Raw genomic sequence first — 19,274 nt, forward strand, 5'->3', positions numbered from 1 at the left:
CCCACCTTCTATTGAGCAACCAACCTTGGACTGGGACGCCTCAGCCTGCACCTCCCCTCTGGCAACTAAAACAGGCGACAAAGCTGTCCCAGGAAAATCCGCACTGCCTGCCACCTTAATCTGCTCCAGCACTGTCCCGTTCGATCCAGCCCCCACATTATCCAACCGCAAGACAGCTGAGCCAAGCTCTGTTTCGATGCCCCTCACACAGTGAGAAACAGAATCGCAGCACTCATTAGAATTGCTTCCTCTAATCGGAACTCCACAAATAGATAACTGGGAACAGCCTCTAACATTCTCAATGGCCTTATCAAAAATACCTCTAACCGCAAGATTGTCTACCAGAGGAGCCTTCTTAACAGCCGGAATATTTGTAGTAAATTCCCTCACAGCATTAGTATCAGACCGTAACACTCCGTCCACATTAACGTTTGCCACTTCCAAGTTCTCCTCAGAAAATTGTTCAATGCTGTCCGGAATACTCCCTTCCTTACCTTCATGATCGCTCCACCACTCCGCTACCGAGTCAGAGGAACTGCTATTGCGCGAACCAGCCGGTGCCTTAGGAGAAGATCTAAACAGGCCCTGAGCATCTTCTCTAATTAAAAGCTTGAAAACCCGTCCATCAAGATTAATATGAACAAAATCAGGAAACAGACAAGCAATAGGCACGTTAATCATAATTCTCGCGACGTCAAACACCTCTCCTTTAGCCGTGGATTCACCAATGCATAAGAATCTCCCCCATTGTTCAGCCAATGCCGTAAAACAGTCAGAACTCCAAGCATGGAGAGGGATCCCGTAAATCCGAATCCACACATCTCTATGCTGATCTACAGCACCAGGTTCCCATTTTTTGATCTCCAAAAACCAAGTCTTCCACCACACCTCTCCTTCACCAATGAGATCTTCAATAAAGCCCTCCTCATTTTCTTCTAGCAGACACCAATTGCTACCCATAGGGGACACTTTAACAGCGAAAACTCCTTCCATTTCGAATTGAGTTTGGATGATATGAGCCGATCCCGGAATACGAACTTTGCCCACAAAAGCTCTCTCCAACCGGCCTCTTAAGGCTTCCGATGATTGAAGCACCAACATGTTCTCCGATACTTTCGAATCGTTATCCTGATGACTCCCTCCCACGACCTCAGCATAAGAGTGGCCCTTCCGAGCCTCAGACCTTGGAATTCCATTACTGGCAGGGTGAAACCTATTTCGTGGAACCCCAATCTTGCCCAACACAGGCTCCCCATGACCCTTAACTCTCCTGTAAGAATCCCTTTTGAATCTTGGCAAATTGACATGTATTTTCTTACCACCAATAATTATATTGTCCAGACGCACAGCTAAGAGTCTACCGTCGATTACCTCCACAAACCGAGCAAAGCCAAATCGTTTCCCAAAAGAATTCCTCCTTGGTGAAATCGCCACCTCCACCACCGAACCATAACACCCAAAAAGCTGAAACAAATCCTTAGCTGTTGTCCCTTCTGGAAAATCCGACACGAACAAAGAAGTAACTTCCCCTAGCGAGGCAGACGGGTTACGATTACGACCACCAAAAGGAAAAGTGTCCCATTTCGGGGCGAACCGTTTCTTATAGGAAACCTCAGTCCATCCACCACGATACATCGAGAAATACGAACAATACTCACACAAACAGGCACAGAGATGAAGAAGGAAAAGGAGCCACCGCAGAAAGAAAGAAAAGAAAAGCGAGAATGAGGCTTCTCGAGAACAAATCAGAGCTAGAACAACCCAACACCCCAACAAGGTCCCTGACCCTAAGGCCAGGAGTTTAAACCAAAATTGAGATGAAGATGCTTAACCCTAACCTGCCTCTAGAAACCCACCGCGAGAAAACCACGGTAGCTTTCGTCCCTACGCCGTCGGCCGCCCTACGCCGGTACTGTAGCAACCATTCGCGAATTTTTTCTAACCGACAGAATCTCAAAGTTTCAAAAGTTAACGAGCATTATTAATATCTACTAACACCATTACTGTTGTTAACTATATTAGACTTGATATGGTTACAAATAAAGAGTAAGAAAGAAAAAAATGAAGGTGAAAATATGTAATAAATATATGATAAATATAAACAATTGATATATTATCTAGATTTAATACATTTTGGTCTTGTACGGTTAAATTTAAAGTCTTCTAAATTTATAAAAAATCTATATTAATCTTTTAACTCTTCAAAATATAGTATATTAATCGATTTTATTTATTTAGCGAAGAATTTAATATTTGAATTTTGAATTTTTTAATTGTCAATTAGACTAGACGAAAAAAATTAGCATAAAAAGTTAATTGATAAGTATAGATATTATTTAAATTTAAAAATTAAAATAAACTATGAAGTTAATTTTAGGATTAAAAAGAATATTACACTTATCATTTAATAATTAATATATTAAAAGACATAAAAAAAGAAAAATAGTAATTGTTTTCTAAAATATAAAAAATTCGTATCAAAATTTAAATTAACTTTTTTTACCCCTAATTCATTATTTAATTTTTTTAACTAGATTAATTTATCTAACTTTTCATTTAAATTATTTTTAATAAGAAAATATTGTTCTCACTCACCTTTAAAACTTTCAATACCACATAATTTCTTCTTATCCTTTAACATCCACACTCAATATAACTAATCATAATAGTGAACATGTTAACTTTTTATTTGTCACTATCTAAGTTTGTCGGTTCCACCACATTAAATTAAACTAAACAAAAGATACAATTCATTAGAGAGTTAGGCAAAGCAAAGCAACAAAATGAGAGACATGGATTTAGACAAAAATTTAGAGAGTTAGGCAAAGCAAAGCAATAAAATGAGCTAGAGACATGAATTTAGACAAGAATCTAGATAGTTAGGCAAAGCAAAGCAACAAAATGAGAGACATGGATTTAGAGAGTTAGGCAAGAGACATGAATTTGGATGATTATCTCTATTAATAATTGGTCTACGGATATATATATATATATATATATATATATATATATATATATATATATATATATATATATATATAGGGTTAATACCTATTTTGCCCCCTGCCATATAGGGCGCATTTGAAAAACCCCCCTGATCGCGACTTTGCGTGTCTATTAGTCGGGATAACTGCAAGTGCACAGTCGTGTCGTGTAGTTTTAAAAGATATCGAATCCACAGGGACTATAAATCGACCTACCGTTATCTAAAGTTACTATGTAAAGCTAAGGCTAATGATATTTGGGTTTTTTTATAAATGGGGAAACTAAAATCTTAAATCTAGGTAAAATATAATAACTAACGGATATCAGTATGTATTTCATCTAACTTAGGTGATCCGAAGTTCCATTGGCCAGATTCTAATTAAATCAAAGATCTTTACTAACTATGTTATTTAAAAGTCCTCCTCTCAAACTCTCGCTCTATTGATTCAGACTACGATCCTAACTCTTAATGTACGCTTTCGCCATCCCACCAGATTTAGAAACGCTTTTTGAAAACAACGTAATTAATAAAATGCTTGTTTTATGAAGTCGTTATCTACTTAAATCCCCTAATCTCAAACTCTCGCTCTGTTGACTCGGAACATGCTAATATCCCTAACGTACGCTTTCGCCATCCCGCTCGGGTGTAAAAACACTTTTTGGAAATAAATAAGTTCTAATTAGTTTTAATACGCTTTCGCCATCCTTAAAACTAATGTCCTATGTCTACTATCCAGTTAAAGATCTCAAACTTTCGCTCTATTGATTTTAACCTTTGACCGTCTTAACCCCTCAAACTTTCGCTCTATTGGTTTTAAGACTTACTAATTAAATTAGACATACAAACCAAAAACAAGTGATAATTAATAAAACATAATTAAGCCAATTTAATTCGGATCCCTACGGTTAAATTACTTTACATACCGACATCTAAATAAATTAGCCAGACATACTTAAAGAAACAAACATGAAATTATAATTATTAAACATGGAATTATAATTATTAAACATGAAATTATAATTACTAACCATATTATAATAATAATGATAAAACAATATTATAAGAACATAAAACTAAAATAATTGCAAATAAATAAACCTGGAAGTAAAGCAGACGAAATAAACTTGAATTAAATTGCGAACAAAACAAATCTTGAAACTTGAATGAAGCTTTGAAATAATGTCGGCAAGATTGTGATCCAAGAGTACATAAATTGTAGGCCTAAAACTAATGGTGTGGTAGTTCCTCAATGTGAGAAACTACCACTTTTACAAAGTGATAATTTATGCCTAAAACTATGAACAGCGCTTCCGCGCCTAAAACTTGGATGAATTCAAATGAATGCTAAGACCCTTTATATAGTGAATGGCAATGGAAGTTACATTCAGCATCACGTGAGAAGTAGTGGAGATAGTGGAGTGGGAAGTTGAGAAAATATAGGAAGACTTGGTTGGTGGAGTATAGAACGGAGACGTGGGCCTTCAAAGTGGCTGGATTGTTGGAGACGGACGTCTCCTTCATGTGACGTGGCCTATGAACGTGGGTGAGCTTGGGAGACGGACGTCTCCTTTGATGACGTGGCCCTAGAACTTTGGAGACGGGCGTCTCCATGCAATTGGGCCCTTAGACGGGCGTCTCAGCTTCTTCATAGTGGGAGCTTCAGCTCCTTCGTGGGCTGGGCTTCCACACTTGATCCATCGTATTTTCACCCTTCACATTTGATTAATTCCATTTGCACCTCCACTTCACTACAGTACCTCTTTTCCATCTTTTAGGCACAAATAGTAGTGATTTTAGCTCAATTTCTTTCCTTTTCACAAATAGTCTCAATATGAGCGTAAAACCTGAAAACATAGAAAATACCGGCATAATACCAACATAAAGCAACATAATTAAGATAAAATAGGGAAATAATCATTGTAAATCAAGCCAAATATGTGATACATTTTCGTGTTATCAAATACCCCCACACTTAAACCATTGCTTGTCCTCAAGCAATCAACCACACGGTAAAAGAAAATGATTAAGCAAGGCTTTTGAAACAAGGGCACGACACGACTCCTAGTCATACGTGGTTGCTAGGCTAAGGTTAGATCGATAGGTACTAAATGCCAACACCAAGGATACCATAACGACACAATGTTCAAAAACTCCCTCCTTATACAAACCAATTCGAATTATGCCATTATAACTCAACCTATATCTCTCGTTTTTCTTTCACTCTTTTCATTCAAGCGCAATCACATTAAGCCCGTTATCCGTGCACGCACATAGTAGGGGAAATCGGTTAGCGACTATGATCCTTTTCTTTTCTTTAGCACGGGGTTCTGGTTTTTTAAATGGTGAAGCCCCATCTTTCCCAACTGCGGTTGTGGGGGATCGAACCGTAGTCCACCCTACCAAGCCCAGTACCAGTGACCTCTAGGCCAACCAACAATGGGTGCTAAATATTAAATCCTTATTGGCTTAACAACCGTTGGGCTAAATGACCGGGTGAGGGTCACCTAACTTAGAAGGTTATTCTTTAATTAAATCATTTAAAAAAAACAGGATCATTCACTTATATTCATCGACTCCCTACGTAGTTTGTGCTTAAGATGGTGCCGACTGCTAATATAAACTACTTAAGAGCTACTTTGAAAACTTGAGCCTAAGGTATCGACATAATGGGCATCCAAATTGATATCACATAAAGAGGGGGTTTAGGGTGTCAGGACGGTATCGATGTTGTTGAAACATCTCCAAGTCTTTCTAACAAAGCCTAAAGTAGGACAACCTCTATACTTTCAGAGTGTGTATGCCATGCGTCAAAATTCAAATTTTCGTTGGAGGTTAAAATTTTCAAATTTTTGGGAAATTCGATAACAACAGAAAATCATATATAAAGACTTGACAACATAACTAGAAAACAATAAAGCAACAAATGAAAGCGGTAAAGCTTCTCCCCCACACTTAAACCAAACATTGTCCTCAATGTTTCGATCCAAGGTGGAGAAGAAAAGACAGAACCTATATGGATGCTACCGGCGGGCTATCACAACCAAATCTGCTCCGCGTCCGGAGGAAATATCTTCTCCTATCATGCTCATCAACTGTGTCACCACCAGCAGCAACACTCGTAGGAATGTGCGTGGAGACCCATTCATCTTTGAGATGATCGTCTATAGATTTTTCGCCTAGATATGGCCGAGACGTGACAAGCGATCCATATCTTTATTATCTGCAAATTCAAACGATAAAAGGAAAACATTAAACTGAAAACTCGTGGGTTGCCTCCCACGCAGCGCTTTGTTTAACGTCGATAGCTCGACGGCTTAAGAGTGCAAGCACTCAAGGTGGTTCTCTTGAGAATGACTCCTCAGTTGAACTTTTAACAAACCTCGTTTTCCATGGCCACTTATCAAGCCATCTCACATATCCCTCACCTTTTCTTTTCTTTCTTCTGTGGGGTGGTTCATTCTTTTGAAATCGTGGTGGCGGTTCTGGATCTATCCTAAGTATCAGTTTTTCGAGTTCGGGCTTAGTGATATTGTCCACCACCTCAAAGATTAACCTTACCCTCTTATCACTAATGATATCCTTAGTTTCATGGTCGTCTAAATTTCTCTTTTTATGCAAGACTTCAAATAAGGGTGCATTAGTGTGGATATTTTCCAATATCTTCACATACATTATGGATTTGGAGTCTACCTTAGCTTCCACAAAACTTTGCGGGAAAGGAATCAGTTGGGTATAGAGAAGAGGAATAACAATAGGTGTTTCCCTCTCTACCTCTTCTACAACCTCCCTTTCAGATGGTGTTGGTGGATTTTTCTCAATCTCCACTCTTTTCTCACTAGAAATCTCTTCAACCACATTATCACTCTCTTCAATCTCATAATCACTCTCCTCAATCTCATTATTACTCTCCTCAGGCATTTCAATTTGTTCTTCACTAATGGTTGTGCCAATATACTCCTCAAGTAAGTCTCCTAGTGGCTTTTGTTCAAGTTGGGCGATTTGAGTCTCTAATGTCATGTTGTGGGTCGCGAGGGACTCAACCATAGTGGTCAGTTGCCTAAGGGTTTCATTGTTTTGAAGACTTTGTTTGATAAACTCTTGGTTTTGAACAGTTTGTGTTTCTACAAAGTTCTCCATCATGGCTTCTAATCTAGAGTGAGTTAGCATCTCGTCGGAATCCTCCATTGATGTTTCGAAGTTAAAATTATGGGATTCTTGAGGTTCTTCAAAGGGAGCTAGCGTTGCATTTTGCGTTTCCTCAAAGTGCTTCGTCATCATAGATTCTAGCCTAGAGAGAGTTTGTGCTTCAATGAATTCCTCCATTATGATTTCGAGGTTGGATTTAGGATAATCTTTAGACTCCTCAAAATGTTGGGCGTGGTGATCGTAGAGGAAATTTGGTTGATGATAAGTTTGCGTTGCATTGAAATCCTCTGCTTCAAGGTTAGAGTTGTAGGATTCTTGTGGTTCCTCGAAGTAGGTTAGCGTCGCATTTTGTGTTTCCACAAAGTTCCTTGTCATCATAGATGTTTCATTAAAATTTTCCATTATTACTTCGAGGTCGGATTTATGGGATTCTGGTGACTCCTCAAAATATTGATTATGGTGATCATAGAGGAAATTCGGTTGAGGATAGGTTTGGTTAGAATAAAATTCTTGCGACTCCTCAAAATGTTGGGATTGGTGATTGTAAAGGGAATTCGGTTGAGGATAAGCTAATGTCGAATTGTAATCCCCAATTAATGTTTCGAGGTTTGGATTGTAGGTTTCTTGTGGTTCCTCGAAATGTTGAGATTGGGAGTTGCAGAGGTGATTTGGGTGAGAATGAGTTTGTGACGCTTTGAAATTTTCCAACAGTATTTCGAGGTCGGATTTATGGGATTCTTGGTATCCCTCGAAATACTGTTGTTGGGAGTTGTAGAAAAAGTTTGGGTGATACATAGTAATAAATGAAAAGAAAAAAAAAATAATGCCTTAGTCTCTACGGTGTAACAGCAAGTTACGATATCGACTTGAATAGTCCCCGGCAACGGCGCCAAAAACTTGATCGCGACTTTGCGTGTCTATTAGTCGGGATAACTGCAAGTGCACAGTCGTGTCGTGTAGTTTTAAAAGATATCGAATCCACAGGGACTATAAATCGACCTACCGTTATCTAAAGTTACTATGTAAAGCTAAGGCTAATGATATTTGGGTTTTTTTATAAATGGGGAAACTAAAATCTTAAATCTAGGTAAAATATAATAACTAACGGATATCAGTATGTATTTCATCTAACTTAGGTGATCCGAAGTTCCATTGGCCAGATTCTAATTAAATCAAAGATCTTTACTAACTATGTTATTTAAAAGTCCTCCTCTCAAACTCTCGCTCTATTGATTCAGACTACGATCCTAACTCTTAATGTACGCTTTCGCCATCCCACCAGATTTAGAAACGCTTTTTGAAAACAACGTAATTAATAAAATGCTTATTTTATGAAGTCGTTATCTACTTAAATCCCCTAATCTCAAACTCTCGCTCTGTTGACTCGGAACATGCTAATATCCCTAACGTACGCTTTCGCCATCCCGCTCGGGTGTAAAAACACTTTTTGGAAATAAATAAGTTCTAATTAGTTTTAATACGCTTTCGCCATCCTTAAAACTAATGTCCTATGTCTACTATCCAGTTAAAGATCTCAAACTTTCGCTCTATTGATTTTAACCTTTGACCGTCTTAACCCCTCAAACTTTCGCTCTATTGGTTTTAAGACTTACTAATTAAATTAGACATACAAACCAAAAACAAGTGATAATTAATAAAACATAATTAAGCCAATTTAATTCGGATCCCTACGGTTAAATTACTTTACATACCGACATCTAAATAAATTAGCCAGACATACTTAAAGAAACAAACATGAAATTATAATTATTAAACATGGAATTATAATTATTAAACATGAAATTATAATTACTAACCATATTATAATAATAATGATAAAACAATATTATAAGAACATAAAACTAAAATAATTGCAAATAAATAAACCTGGAAGTAAAGCAGACGAAATAAACTTGAATTAAATTGCGAACAAAACAAATCTTGAAACTTGAATGAAGCTTTGAAATAATGTCGGCAAGATTGTGATCCAAGAGTACATAAATTGTAGGCCTAAAACTAATGGTGTGGTAGTTCCTCAATGTGAGAAACTACCACTTTTACAAAGTGATAATTTATGCCTAAAACTATGAACAGCGCTTCCGCGCCTAAAACTTGGATGAATTCAAATGAATGCTAAGACCCTTTATATAGTGAATGGCAATGGAAGTTACATTCAGCATCACGTGAGAAGTAGTGGAGATAGTGGAGTGGGAAGTTGAGAAAATATAGGAAGACTTGGTTGGTGGAGTATAGAACGGAGACGTGGGCCTTCAAAGTGGCTGGATTGTTGGAGACGGACGTCTCCTTCATGTGACGTGGCCTATGAACGTGGGTGAGCTTGGGAGACGGACGTCTCCTTTGATGACGTGGCCCTAGAACTTTGGAGACGGGCGTCTCCATGCAATTGGGCCCTTAGACGGGCGTCTCAGCTTCTTCATAGTGGGAGCTTCAGCTCCTTCGTGGGCTGGGCTTCCACACTTGATCCATCGTATTTTCACCCTTCACATTTGATTAATTCCATTTGCACCTCCACTTCACTACAGTACCTCTTTTCCATCTTTTAGGCACAAATAGTAGTGATTTTAGCTCAATTTCTTTCCTTTTCACAAATAGTCTCAATATGAGCGTAAAACCTGAAAACATAGAAAATACCGGCATAATACCAACATAAAGCAACATAATTAAGATAAAATAGGGAAATAATCATTGTAAATCAAGCCAAATATGTGATACATTTTCGTGTTATCACCCCCTGCAAAAAAAAAAGTTGCAAGAATTCCCCTAACATTTCAAAATTCTCTCATTTTTTTCATCCCATCCAGTCAGCAAAAAAGCTGACGTGGCTTGTATTTTTTTTATTTTTTATTTTTTTTTAATGATGTGGATGCCCAGGTGGCTTTTTATTTTATTTTATGATTACTTATAATGCCACGTATGCAATTAATATTATATTAATTTTTTGTTCATATGTCAAAACATTTCAAATAATCAAAATTTGTTGGAAGTGGGAGTTGAACCCACTCCCTTCCATTTGAAAGCCTAGCGCCTAACCACTAAGCCAAGTGGTTTATCTTGTTCAATAATTACTTTTAATGGTATTAATAGCATACTGCATTTGAATGGTATTAACTAATACTGCATTTGTTTTGTTCAATATTTATATTTTATAATTAATACTATTTTAGTTTATATTTTACTGTTAACATTATTAATTAATATTTTTTTATATTAATTTAAATTTTAGTTTATATTTTCTAATTAATATTAGTTTAATTAAATTTAATGTTTATACGTAATTTAATTTAATTAATGTTACTTTACTTTTAACGTTATATTTAACTTAATAAATTTAATTTAAAGATTTTATATAAATATTTATATCTAATTTAATTTATTTTAGTGTTAACATTATTAATTTAATTTAATTTAATTTATTTAATATTATTTTACTATTAACGTTATTTTTTAAATTAATATAAATTGTTTAAATTAAATTAATTAACTTAAATATAATGTTAATAGTAAAATAATATTAAATAAATTAAATAAATTAAATAAATTAAATTAAACATAAACGTTAAATTAAATTAAATTAATATTAATTAGAAAATATAAACTAAATTAAATTAATATAAACAAATATTAATTAATATTGTTAACAGTAAAATAAATTAAATTAAATTAGATATAAACATTTATTTAAAATCTTTAAATTAAATTTATTAAGTTAAATATAACGTTATTAGTAAGTTAAATTTATTAAATAGTATATTATTTTTTATTAAAGTATAGTATTAAAAAAAGTTATGTAAATTAATATGCAGTATATAATATATATATTAAAAAAGTTACATTAAATCGTATATAATAGTTGTATATAATTATTAATTAAATACAAAATATAAAAAGTTGGATCTCTTAGCTTAGTGGGCAGGCGCTGTACCTTGTAGTTGAAGGGAGTGGGTTCAACTCCCACCTACAACATATTTTTAACATGTATTCTTATATTAACCTTATATTAATCAAAAATAAAAATAATATAAAATACATGTGGCATTAAAATTAACAAATAAATAAAATAAAAAGCCACCTGGGCATCCACGTCATTAAAAAAAATAAAAAATAAAAAAAATACAAGCCACGTCAGCTTTTTTGCTGACTGGATGGGATGAAGGTAAAAAATGAGAGAATTTTGAAATGTTAGGGGAATTCTTGCAACTTTTTTTTTGCAGGGGGGTTTTTCAAATGCGCCCTATATGGCAGGGGGGTTTTTCAAATGCGCCCTTTATCTATATCCAAATCGATCTTACCGAAGACTTCCTTATTCCACTTTTTGAGTATATCTTTTAGAATCCGGAGTTTCTCTTTCAAAACAAAATCGGGTCTTCCTTCCACTTTCAAAGACTTCCACTCCTTTTCCACAAAAGGTATAAAAGAATCGAAGGAAAACCATTCATTATTGAATTTGAACGGTTTCGGACCCCAATTACATTTATCCGACATAATCCAAATAGGACAATGGTCCGAAATATCTCTATCGCCTATCAATTGACCAATTATGTCCCACCGATTCACCACCACGTTGGAAATTAAGAAACGGTCAATCCTACTCATAGACTTGCCATCACCACTATACCACGAAAATTTCTTCCCTTTACACGGAATGTCCACCAAGGAGCTCTTATGAATGAACTCGGCAAAAAATTCCGTCTCCTTCTTGTAGCTCCCTCCCACTCTCCCTTTACGTTCTCTAGCATTCTTTATAGCATTAAAGTCTCCCTCTAATATCCATTCCCCATCGGAGTAAATTCTCATCAAGTCTAACAATTTCTCCCACAAAACCTTCTTCTTAGACAAATCACAAGAAGAGTACACGTTAACCACATAATAAAAGTCCTCCTTCCAACAAACTTTTAACCCCAAATACCCGTCCCCCTTAAAACTAAACAAAACATCCATGATGTTTTTCTTCCACATCGTAATCAAACCACCCGACCTACCTTCCGAGTTGGCAAAGGAAAAACCAATCTCCGAGTGTCTCCAAAAACTATTAGCATAATCCTCCACCATATTGGAAATCTTAGTTTCTTGCAAAAGGAAAATATCCGCACAACCTTTGTTAATCAAGTAACTAATTCTCCTTCTTTTGAGCGCATTTGCTCTCCCTCTAATGTTCAAAGAACCAATAATCATTGAGACACTTTGTTATGCTCCTTCCTACACTCCAATGCTATATTGGTTCCCTTTCCCAAATCTACAATTCTCCTAGCAAGATTGTTCCTTCCATTCACATCCACCACCCCCAATGCCACAATCGCCTCCAATAATTTCTCTCCGACATCCCTTTTGAGAAAATCCCATTGTCTATTATTATTCCTAATTATGTCTGACTCCTCTTGTTGATTACCATAACACTTGGAAGATGCACCCACACTACTATCTTCAGCCACTGTGCCCCGCTGCCCAGCATTTTTAGACTCTATCCTATCACAAACAGTAACGATTTCTTTATTCCCAGCCTTGCCGCTACAAGACTTCTTGCCCACTTCATCCCTGAATCTGTACCTTATTTGCTTCCTTACAGATTTACATCCCCCACCTTCTATTGAGCAACCAACCTTGGACTGGGACGCCTCAGCCTGCACCTCCCCTCTGGCAACTAAAACAGGCGACAAAGCTGTCCCAGGAAAATCCGCACTGCCTGCCACCTTAATCTGCTCCAGCACTGTCCCGTTCGATCCAGCCCCCACATTATCCAACCGCAAGACAGCTGAGCCAAGCTCTGTTTCGATGCCCCTCACACAGTGAGAAACAGAATCGCAGCACTCATTAGAATTGCTTCCTCTAATCGGAACTCCACAAATAGATAACTGGGAACAGCCTCTAACATTCTCAATGGCCTTATCAAAAATACCTCTAACCGCAAGATTGTCTACTAGAGGAGCCTTCTTAACAGCCGGAATATTTGTAGTAAATTCCCTCACAGCATTAGTATCAGACCGTAACACTCCGTCCACATTAACGTTTGCCACTTCCAAGTTCTCCTCAGAAAATTGTTCAATGCTGTCCGGAATACTCCCTTCCTTACCTTCATGATCGCTCCACCACTCCGCTACCGAGTCAGAGGAACTGCTATTGCGCGAACCAGCCGGTGCCTTAGGAGAAGATCTAAACAGGCCCTGAGCATCTTCTCTAATTAAAAGCTTGAAAACCCGTCCATCAAGATTAATATGAACAAAATCAGGAAACAGACAAGCAATAGGCACGTTAATCATAATTCTCGCGACGTCAAACACCTCTCCTTTAGCCGTGGATTCACCAATGCATAAGAATCTCCCCCATTGTTCAGCCAATGCCGTAAAACAGCCAGAACTCCAAGCATGGAGAGGGATCCCGTAAATCCGAATCCACACATCTCTATGCTGATCTACAGCACCAGGTTCCCATTTTTTGATCTCCAAAAACCAAGTCTTCCACCACACCTCTCCTTCACCAATGAGATCTTCAATAAAGCCCTCCTCATTTTCTTCTAGCAGACACCAATTGCTACCCATAGGGGACACTTTAACAGCGAAAACTCCTTCCATTTCGAATTGAGTTTGGATGATATGAGCCGATCCCGGAATACGAACTTTGCCCACAAAAGCTCTCTCCAACCGGCCTCTTAAGGCTTCCGATGATTGAAGCACCAACATGTTCTCCGATACTTTCGAATCGTTATCCTGATGACTCCCTCCCACGACCTCAGCATAAGAGTGGCCCTTCCGAGCCTCAGACCTTGGAATTCCATTACTGGCAGGGTGAAACCTATTTCGTGGAACCCCAATCTTGCCCAACACAGGCTCCCCATGACCCTTAACTCTCCTGTAAGAATCCCTTTTGAATCTTGGCAAATTGACATGTATTTTCTTACCACCAATAATTATATTGTCCAGACGCACAGCTAAGAGTCTACCGTCGATTACCTCCACAAACCGAGCAAAGCCAAATCGTTTCCCAAAAGAATTCCTCCTTGGTGAAATCGCCACCTCCACCACCGAACCATAACACCCAAAAAGCTGAAACAAATCCTTAGCTGTTGTCCCTTCTGGAAAATCCGACACGAACAAAGAAGTAACTTCCCCTAGCGAGGCAGACGGGTTACGATTTCGACCACCAAAAGGAAAAGTGTCCCATTTCGGGGCGAACCGTTTCTTATAGGAAACCTCAGTCCATCCACCACGATACATCGAGAAATACGAACAATACTCACACAAACAGGCACAGAGATGAAGAAGGAAAAGGAGCCACCGCAGAAAGAAAGAAAAGAAAAGCGAGAATGAGGCTTCTCGAGAACAAATCAGAGCTAGAACAACCCAACACCCCAACAAGGTCCCTGACCCTAAGGCCAGGAGTTTAAACCAAAATTGAGATGAAGATGCTTAACCCTAACCTGCCTCTAGAAACCCACCGCGAGAAAACCACGGTAGCTTTCGTCCCTACGCCGTCGGCCGCCCTACGCCGGTACTGTAGCAACCATTCGCGAATTTTTTCTAACCGACAGAATCTCAAAGTTTCAAAAGTTAACGAGCATTATTAATATCTACTAACACCATTACTGTTGTTAACTATATTAGACTTGATATGGTTACAAATAAAGAGTAAGAAAGAAAAAAATGAAGGTGAAAATATGTAATAAATATATGATAAATATAAACAATTGATATATTATCTAGATTTAATACATTTTGGTCTTGTACGGTTAAATTTAAAGTCTTCTAAATTTATAAAAAATCTATATTAATCTTTTAACTCTTCAAAATATAGTATATTAATCGATTTTATTTATTTAGCGAAGAATTTAATATTTGAATTTTGAATTTTTTAATTGTCAATTAGACTAGACGAAAAAAATTAGCATAAAAAGTTAATTGATAAGTATAGATATTATTTAAATTTAAAAATTAAAATAAACTATGAAGTTAATTTTAGGATTAAAAAGAATATTACACTTATCATTTAATAATTAATATATTAAAAGACATAAAAAAAGAAAAATAGTAATTGTTTTCTAAAATATAAAAAATTCGTATCAAAATTTAAATTAACTTTTTTTACCCCTAATTCATTATTTAATTTTTTTAACTAGATTAATTTATCTAACTTTTCATTTAAATTATTTTTAATAAGAAAATATTGTTCTCACTCACCTTTAAAACTTTCAATACCACATAATTTCTTCTTATCCTTTAACATCCACACTCAATATAACTAATCATAATAGTGAACATGTTAACTTTTTATTTGTCACTATCTAAGTTTGTCGGTTCCACCACATTAAATTAAACTAAACAAAAGATACAATTCATTAGAGAGTTAGGCAAAGCAAAACAACAAAATGAGAGACATGGATTTAGACAAAAATTTAGAGAGTTAGGCAAAGCAAAGCAATAAAATGAGCTAGAGACATGAATTTAGACAAGAATCTAGATAGTTAGGCAAAGCAAAGCAACAAAATGAGAGACATGGATTTAGAGAGTTAGGCAAGAGACATGAATTTGGATGATTATCTCTATTAATAATTGGTCTACGGAATATATATATATATATATATATATATATATATATATATATATATATATATATAGGGTTAATACCTATTTTGCCCCCTGCCATATAGGGCGCATTTGAAAAACCCCCCTGCAAAAAAAAAAGTTGCAAGAATTCCCCTAACATTTCAAAATTCTCTCATTTTTTTCATCCCATCCAGTCAGCAAAAAAGCTGACGTGGCTTGTATTTTTTTATTTTTTATTTTTATTAATGATGTGGATGCCCAGGTGGCTTTTTATTTTATTTTATGATTACTTATAATGCCACGTATGCAATTAATATTATATTAATTTTTTGTTCATATGTCAAAACATTTCAAATAATCAAAATTTGTTGGAAGTGGGAGTTGAACCCACTCCCTTCCATTTGAAAGCCTAGCGCCTAACCACTAAGCCAAGTGGTTTATCTTGTTCAATAATTACTTTTAATGGTATTAATAGCATACTGCATTTGAATGGTATTAACTAATACTGCATTTGTTTTGTTCAATATTTATATTTTATAATTAATACTATTTTAGTTTATATTTTACTGTTAACATTATTAATTAATATTTTTTTATATTAATTTAAATTTTAGTTTATATTTTCTAATTAATATTAGTTTAATTAAATTTAATGTTTATACGTAATTTAATTTAATTAATGTTACTTTACTTTTAATGTAATACCCGGTATTATATTTATTCGATCGTTATTATTACTAATGTAATTAGTATAAAATAAGATGGATGAATATGATATATATTTCTACTAATTGGTTTATGGGGTTAACTAAACCTATTAGTGGCAATAGGAGGGGCATAATGGTATTTTCACCCTTAAATATAACTTGGGACATGTTTGGTTGATCATTCTCTTCTTTCCAAAAACCAGAATTTTGTTTAGTAGAGGAAGAAGAGACAAAACGTGGAAAGGGAGAGGAAGAGGAGAAAGTTCCAACACTTGGTCCAAGCTCACTTGCATGCAACAGATTCTGTCCCAAAACCTTGCTTCCATCATCATCTCCATCTTGCTTTCAGCATCATCATCATCTTCTTCAACTACTAAGGTGAGTCCTTAGTTATATGCTTTGGGGTTGCATGTGAGGGTTATGATTGGGGCTTAGGGATTGTGAGATAATTGATAAACATGTGATGCTAAATATGCTAATTTTCATGTTAATTCTTGCATGCTGGTGGTTCTGATTATATTATATGTTAGAAATTCGTTAGAACTATATGTAGGATGCAGGGGATTCATTATAGAGCATTTGGGACTGTTATAGAACCCTTAAAATGCAGAAAAATGATTCTGGTACAGTGTAACCGGTTACGGGTGTTGGTGTAACCGGTTACGCTGCTGAAAATGCAATTCTGGGCTATTTTTCGTGCCCGTAACCGGTTACGGATTTGGCGTAACCCGTTACACTGGGTTAAAAGGGAAAAATTCAGCAAACTTTAGAAATTCATAACTTTTGGCTCGGGTATCGGAATTGCGCAAACTTTATATCGTTGGAAAGCTAGAGACGTGTACTTTCTAATAGAATTGGTCCCCAAACCAGAATATTTGATTTAATCATACTTGAACCCACTTAGTGTGTCTCGTCGAGTGAAATTGTGTGTGACTATTTCCCCCGAGAACAATTCCGTTCCGTATAGGGAACCGAGTGTCTCTTTAGCCGTGTGAGTCTTGTTTAATTGGTATTTGAACATGCTAATGTCATATATGATCATGGATGTGCTAACTTTAATATGTGAATTATGCATGATTAGAGTGGATTAATCTAATTGCACTTATTTGCTACATTATGTTTAAATGTGATTGCCATATTGCGATGAGACATGAATATATTGTTGATGCCCATTGTTTCGGTTAAACAATTGGGATTTTGTGTGCTTGTGTGATTTGGAGATTGATGTGTGTGTATGCTTGAATCGAAACGGGCCGGGGGCTAGGTTGCGTTACATCCCGGGCTTTGTGACCAATGGGACAGCCCCGATCTTGTGATCTTGGGCTCACACCTGAGCTACCGTTGCAGTGTGCTTGTGAGTGTCGCGGGCGAAAAACCGTTTTGTTCCTCTTTTTTGTGGGATGAGACACCTGATGCCTTCTTTGGGCTCGAGTGCTCATAAAAAATGATTTTTCTTTTGTTTCGACCAAACTTTTTATTATTTCCAAAGGAGGAAAAGGAAAAAAGCTGCAATAACCTAAAAGTGGGGGGAGAGATCTTGGGTAAGAGGGTTGGTTATACGAAGGGAAGGTATTAGCACCCAACGTATCTGTAGTACTCTACAGGGTTCTTTACTTTGTTTTTTCATTCCATGTTATTGAGAGGTTCTTGTGAAATAGGTGGGACCTAAAGTGTTTGTTTGATTATGCTCGCAAAGATCATCGCGATCCTCTGCATACATATCCCTTAGAGGGAATCAGAGCATCTGTAGCTCGGGGTCTACGGGTGCTAAGGTTTGAATGGTTTTTGTTTTGTTTTGCTCGCCAAGGATCGACCTTGTGCCTACGTATTCTCAAAGGGATGTTGAGAAAGTCAGAGCAATCGTAGTTCCCACTTATGCTAGTGGAAGCAAAGGAAAATAGACAAATGTCGTCTAAATGCTAGATGTATCTAATCTATATCATCACATACATCTGTTTGATTTTGTTTGAAAATCTTTTCATTATAAGCCCTGGGTCATGCCACTTATGGCGCTTAGAATGATAAAGATGTTTTTGTTTGTTTAACCAGCCTTGTGGCAAAAAATTTCAATGAAGTCAGCCTTGTGACAAAAAGTTTTGATTAATCAGCCAGCCTTGTGGCAAAAGTTTCAATGAAGTCAGCCTTGTGACAAAAACTTTGATTAATCAGCCAGTATGGTGGCAAAACGGTTTGATTGATTAGCCAGCCTTGTGGCAAAAGAAATTTGATTGATTAGCCAGCCTTGTGGCAAAAAAGTTTGATTGATTGATTGTTTGTGATGATATAGAAGAGATACTCCTATCATAGAGATGATAAATGTCTAATCTCCTAGGGTATTTGATTTGGATATTGGGGATGCTTATAAGAAGCCCGTGGGTCCTTGTACGAAGCCCAAGAGGAGGCTATCCGAGGGTCCTTGCATTGTAAGCCCAAGAGGAGGCTATGGGAGGGACAATCCAGGGTCCTTGCATTGTAAGCCCAAGAGGAGGCTATGGGAGGGTCACTCGTTTGTACAAAGCCCAAGGGGAGGCATGGTATAGTTGGTTTGAGCTCTTAGAGCGATTTCACCGGGAAACCATACTCTATGTCCTAACCTAAACTAGGGAGATTCTTTGCACGAAGCTCAATAGGAGGCTATGGGGAACCTAGTGTTGTACTAAGTTGAACAAGCATATAACACAATCACAAGTATGAACAAGTATGAACAAACATGAACAAGTACATGAACAGATATGAACAGTTATACATATATGACAAAGTGTGTGTATATAATGGAGTTTATGAAGGAAATATACCTGTAAGCATGATCCATTTGTATACACAGGGCTCGGGACTCACACTCGGGGAGAGGTCCACTTGAGTTTATTCACAGCTATGTGT

At 36.6% G+C, this 19,274-nt stretch overlaps 1 protein-coding gene across 1 annotated transcript; it reads right to left on the minus strand.

Annotated features, from left to right (window-relative positions):
* Window positions 1-11,050: 11,050 nt before the first annotated feature.
* On the minus strand, window positions 11,051-12,325 carry LOC131619476 (uncharacterized). The gene is made up of 2 exons (XM_058890565.1): window positions 11,583-12,325; window positions 11,051-11,108 (listed from the first exon to the last, which is right to left on the minus strand). Exons 1-2 carry the CDS (start codon window positions 12,323-12,325, stop codon window positions 11,051-11,053), a joined length of 801 nt encoding a protein of 266 aa, XP_058746548.1.
* Between the last annotated feature and the right edge of the window lie 6,949 nt (window positions 12,326-19,274).

This window comes from Vicia villosa, linkage group LG7, assembly GCF_029867415.1.
Source record: "Vicia villosa cultivar HV-30 ecotype Madison, WI linkage group LG7, Vvil1.0, whole genome shotgun sequence".
NCBI lineage: Eukaryota > Viridiplantae > Streptophyta > Magnoliopsida > Fabales > Fabaceae > Vicia > Vicia villosa.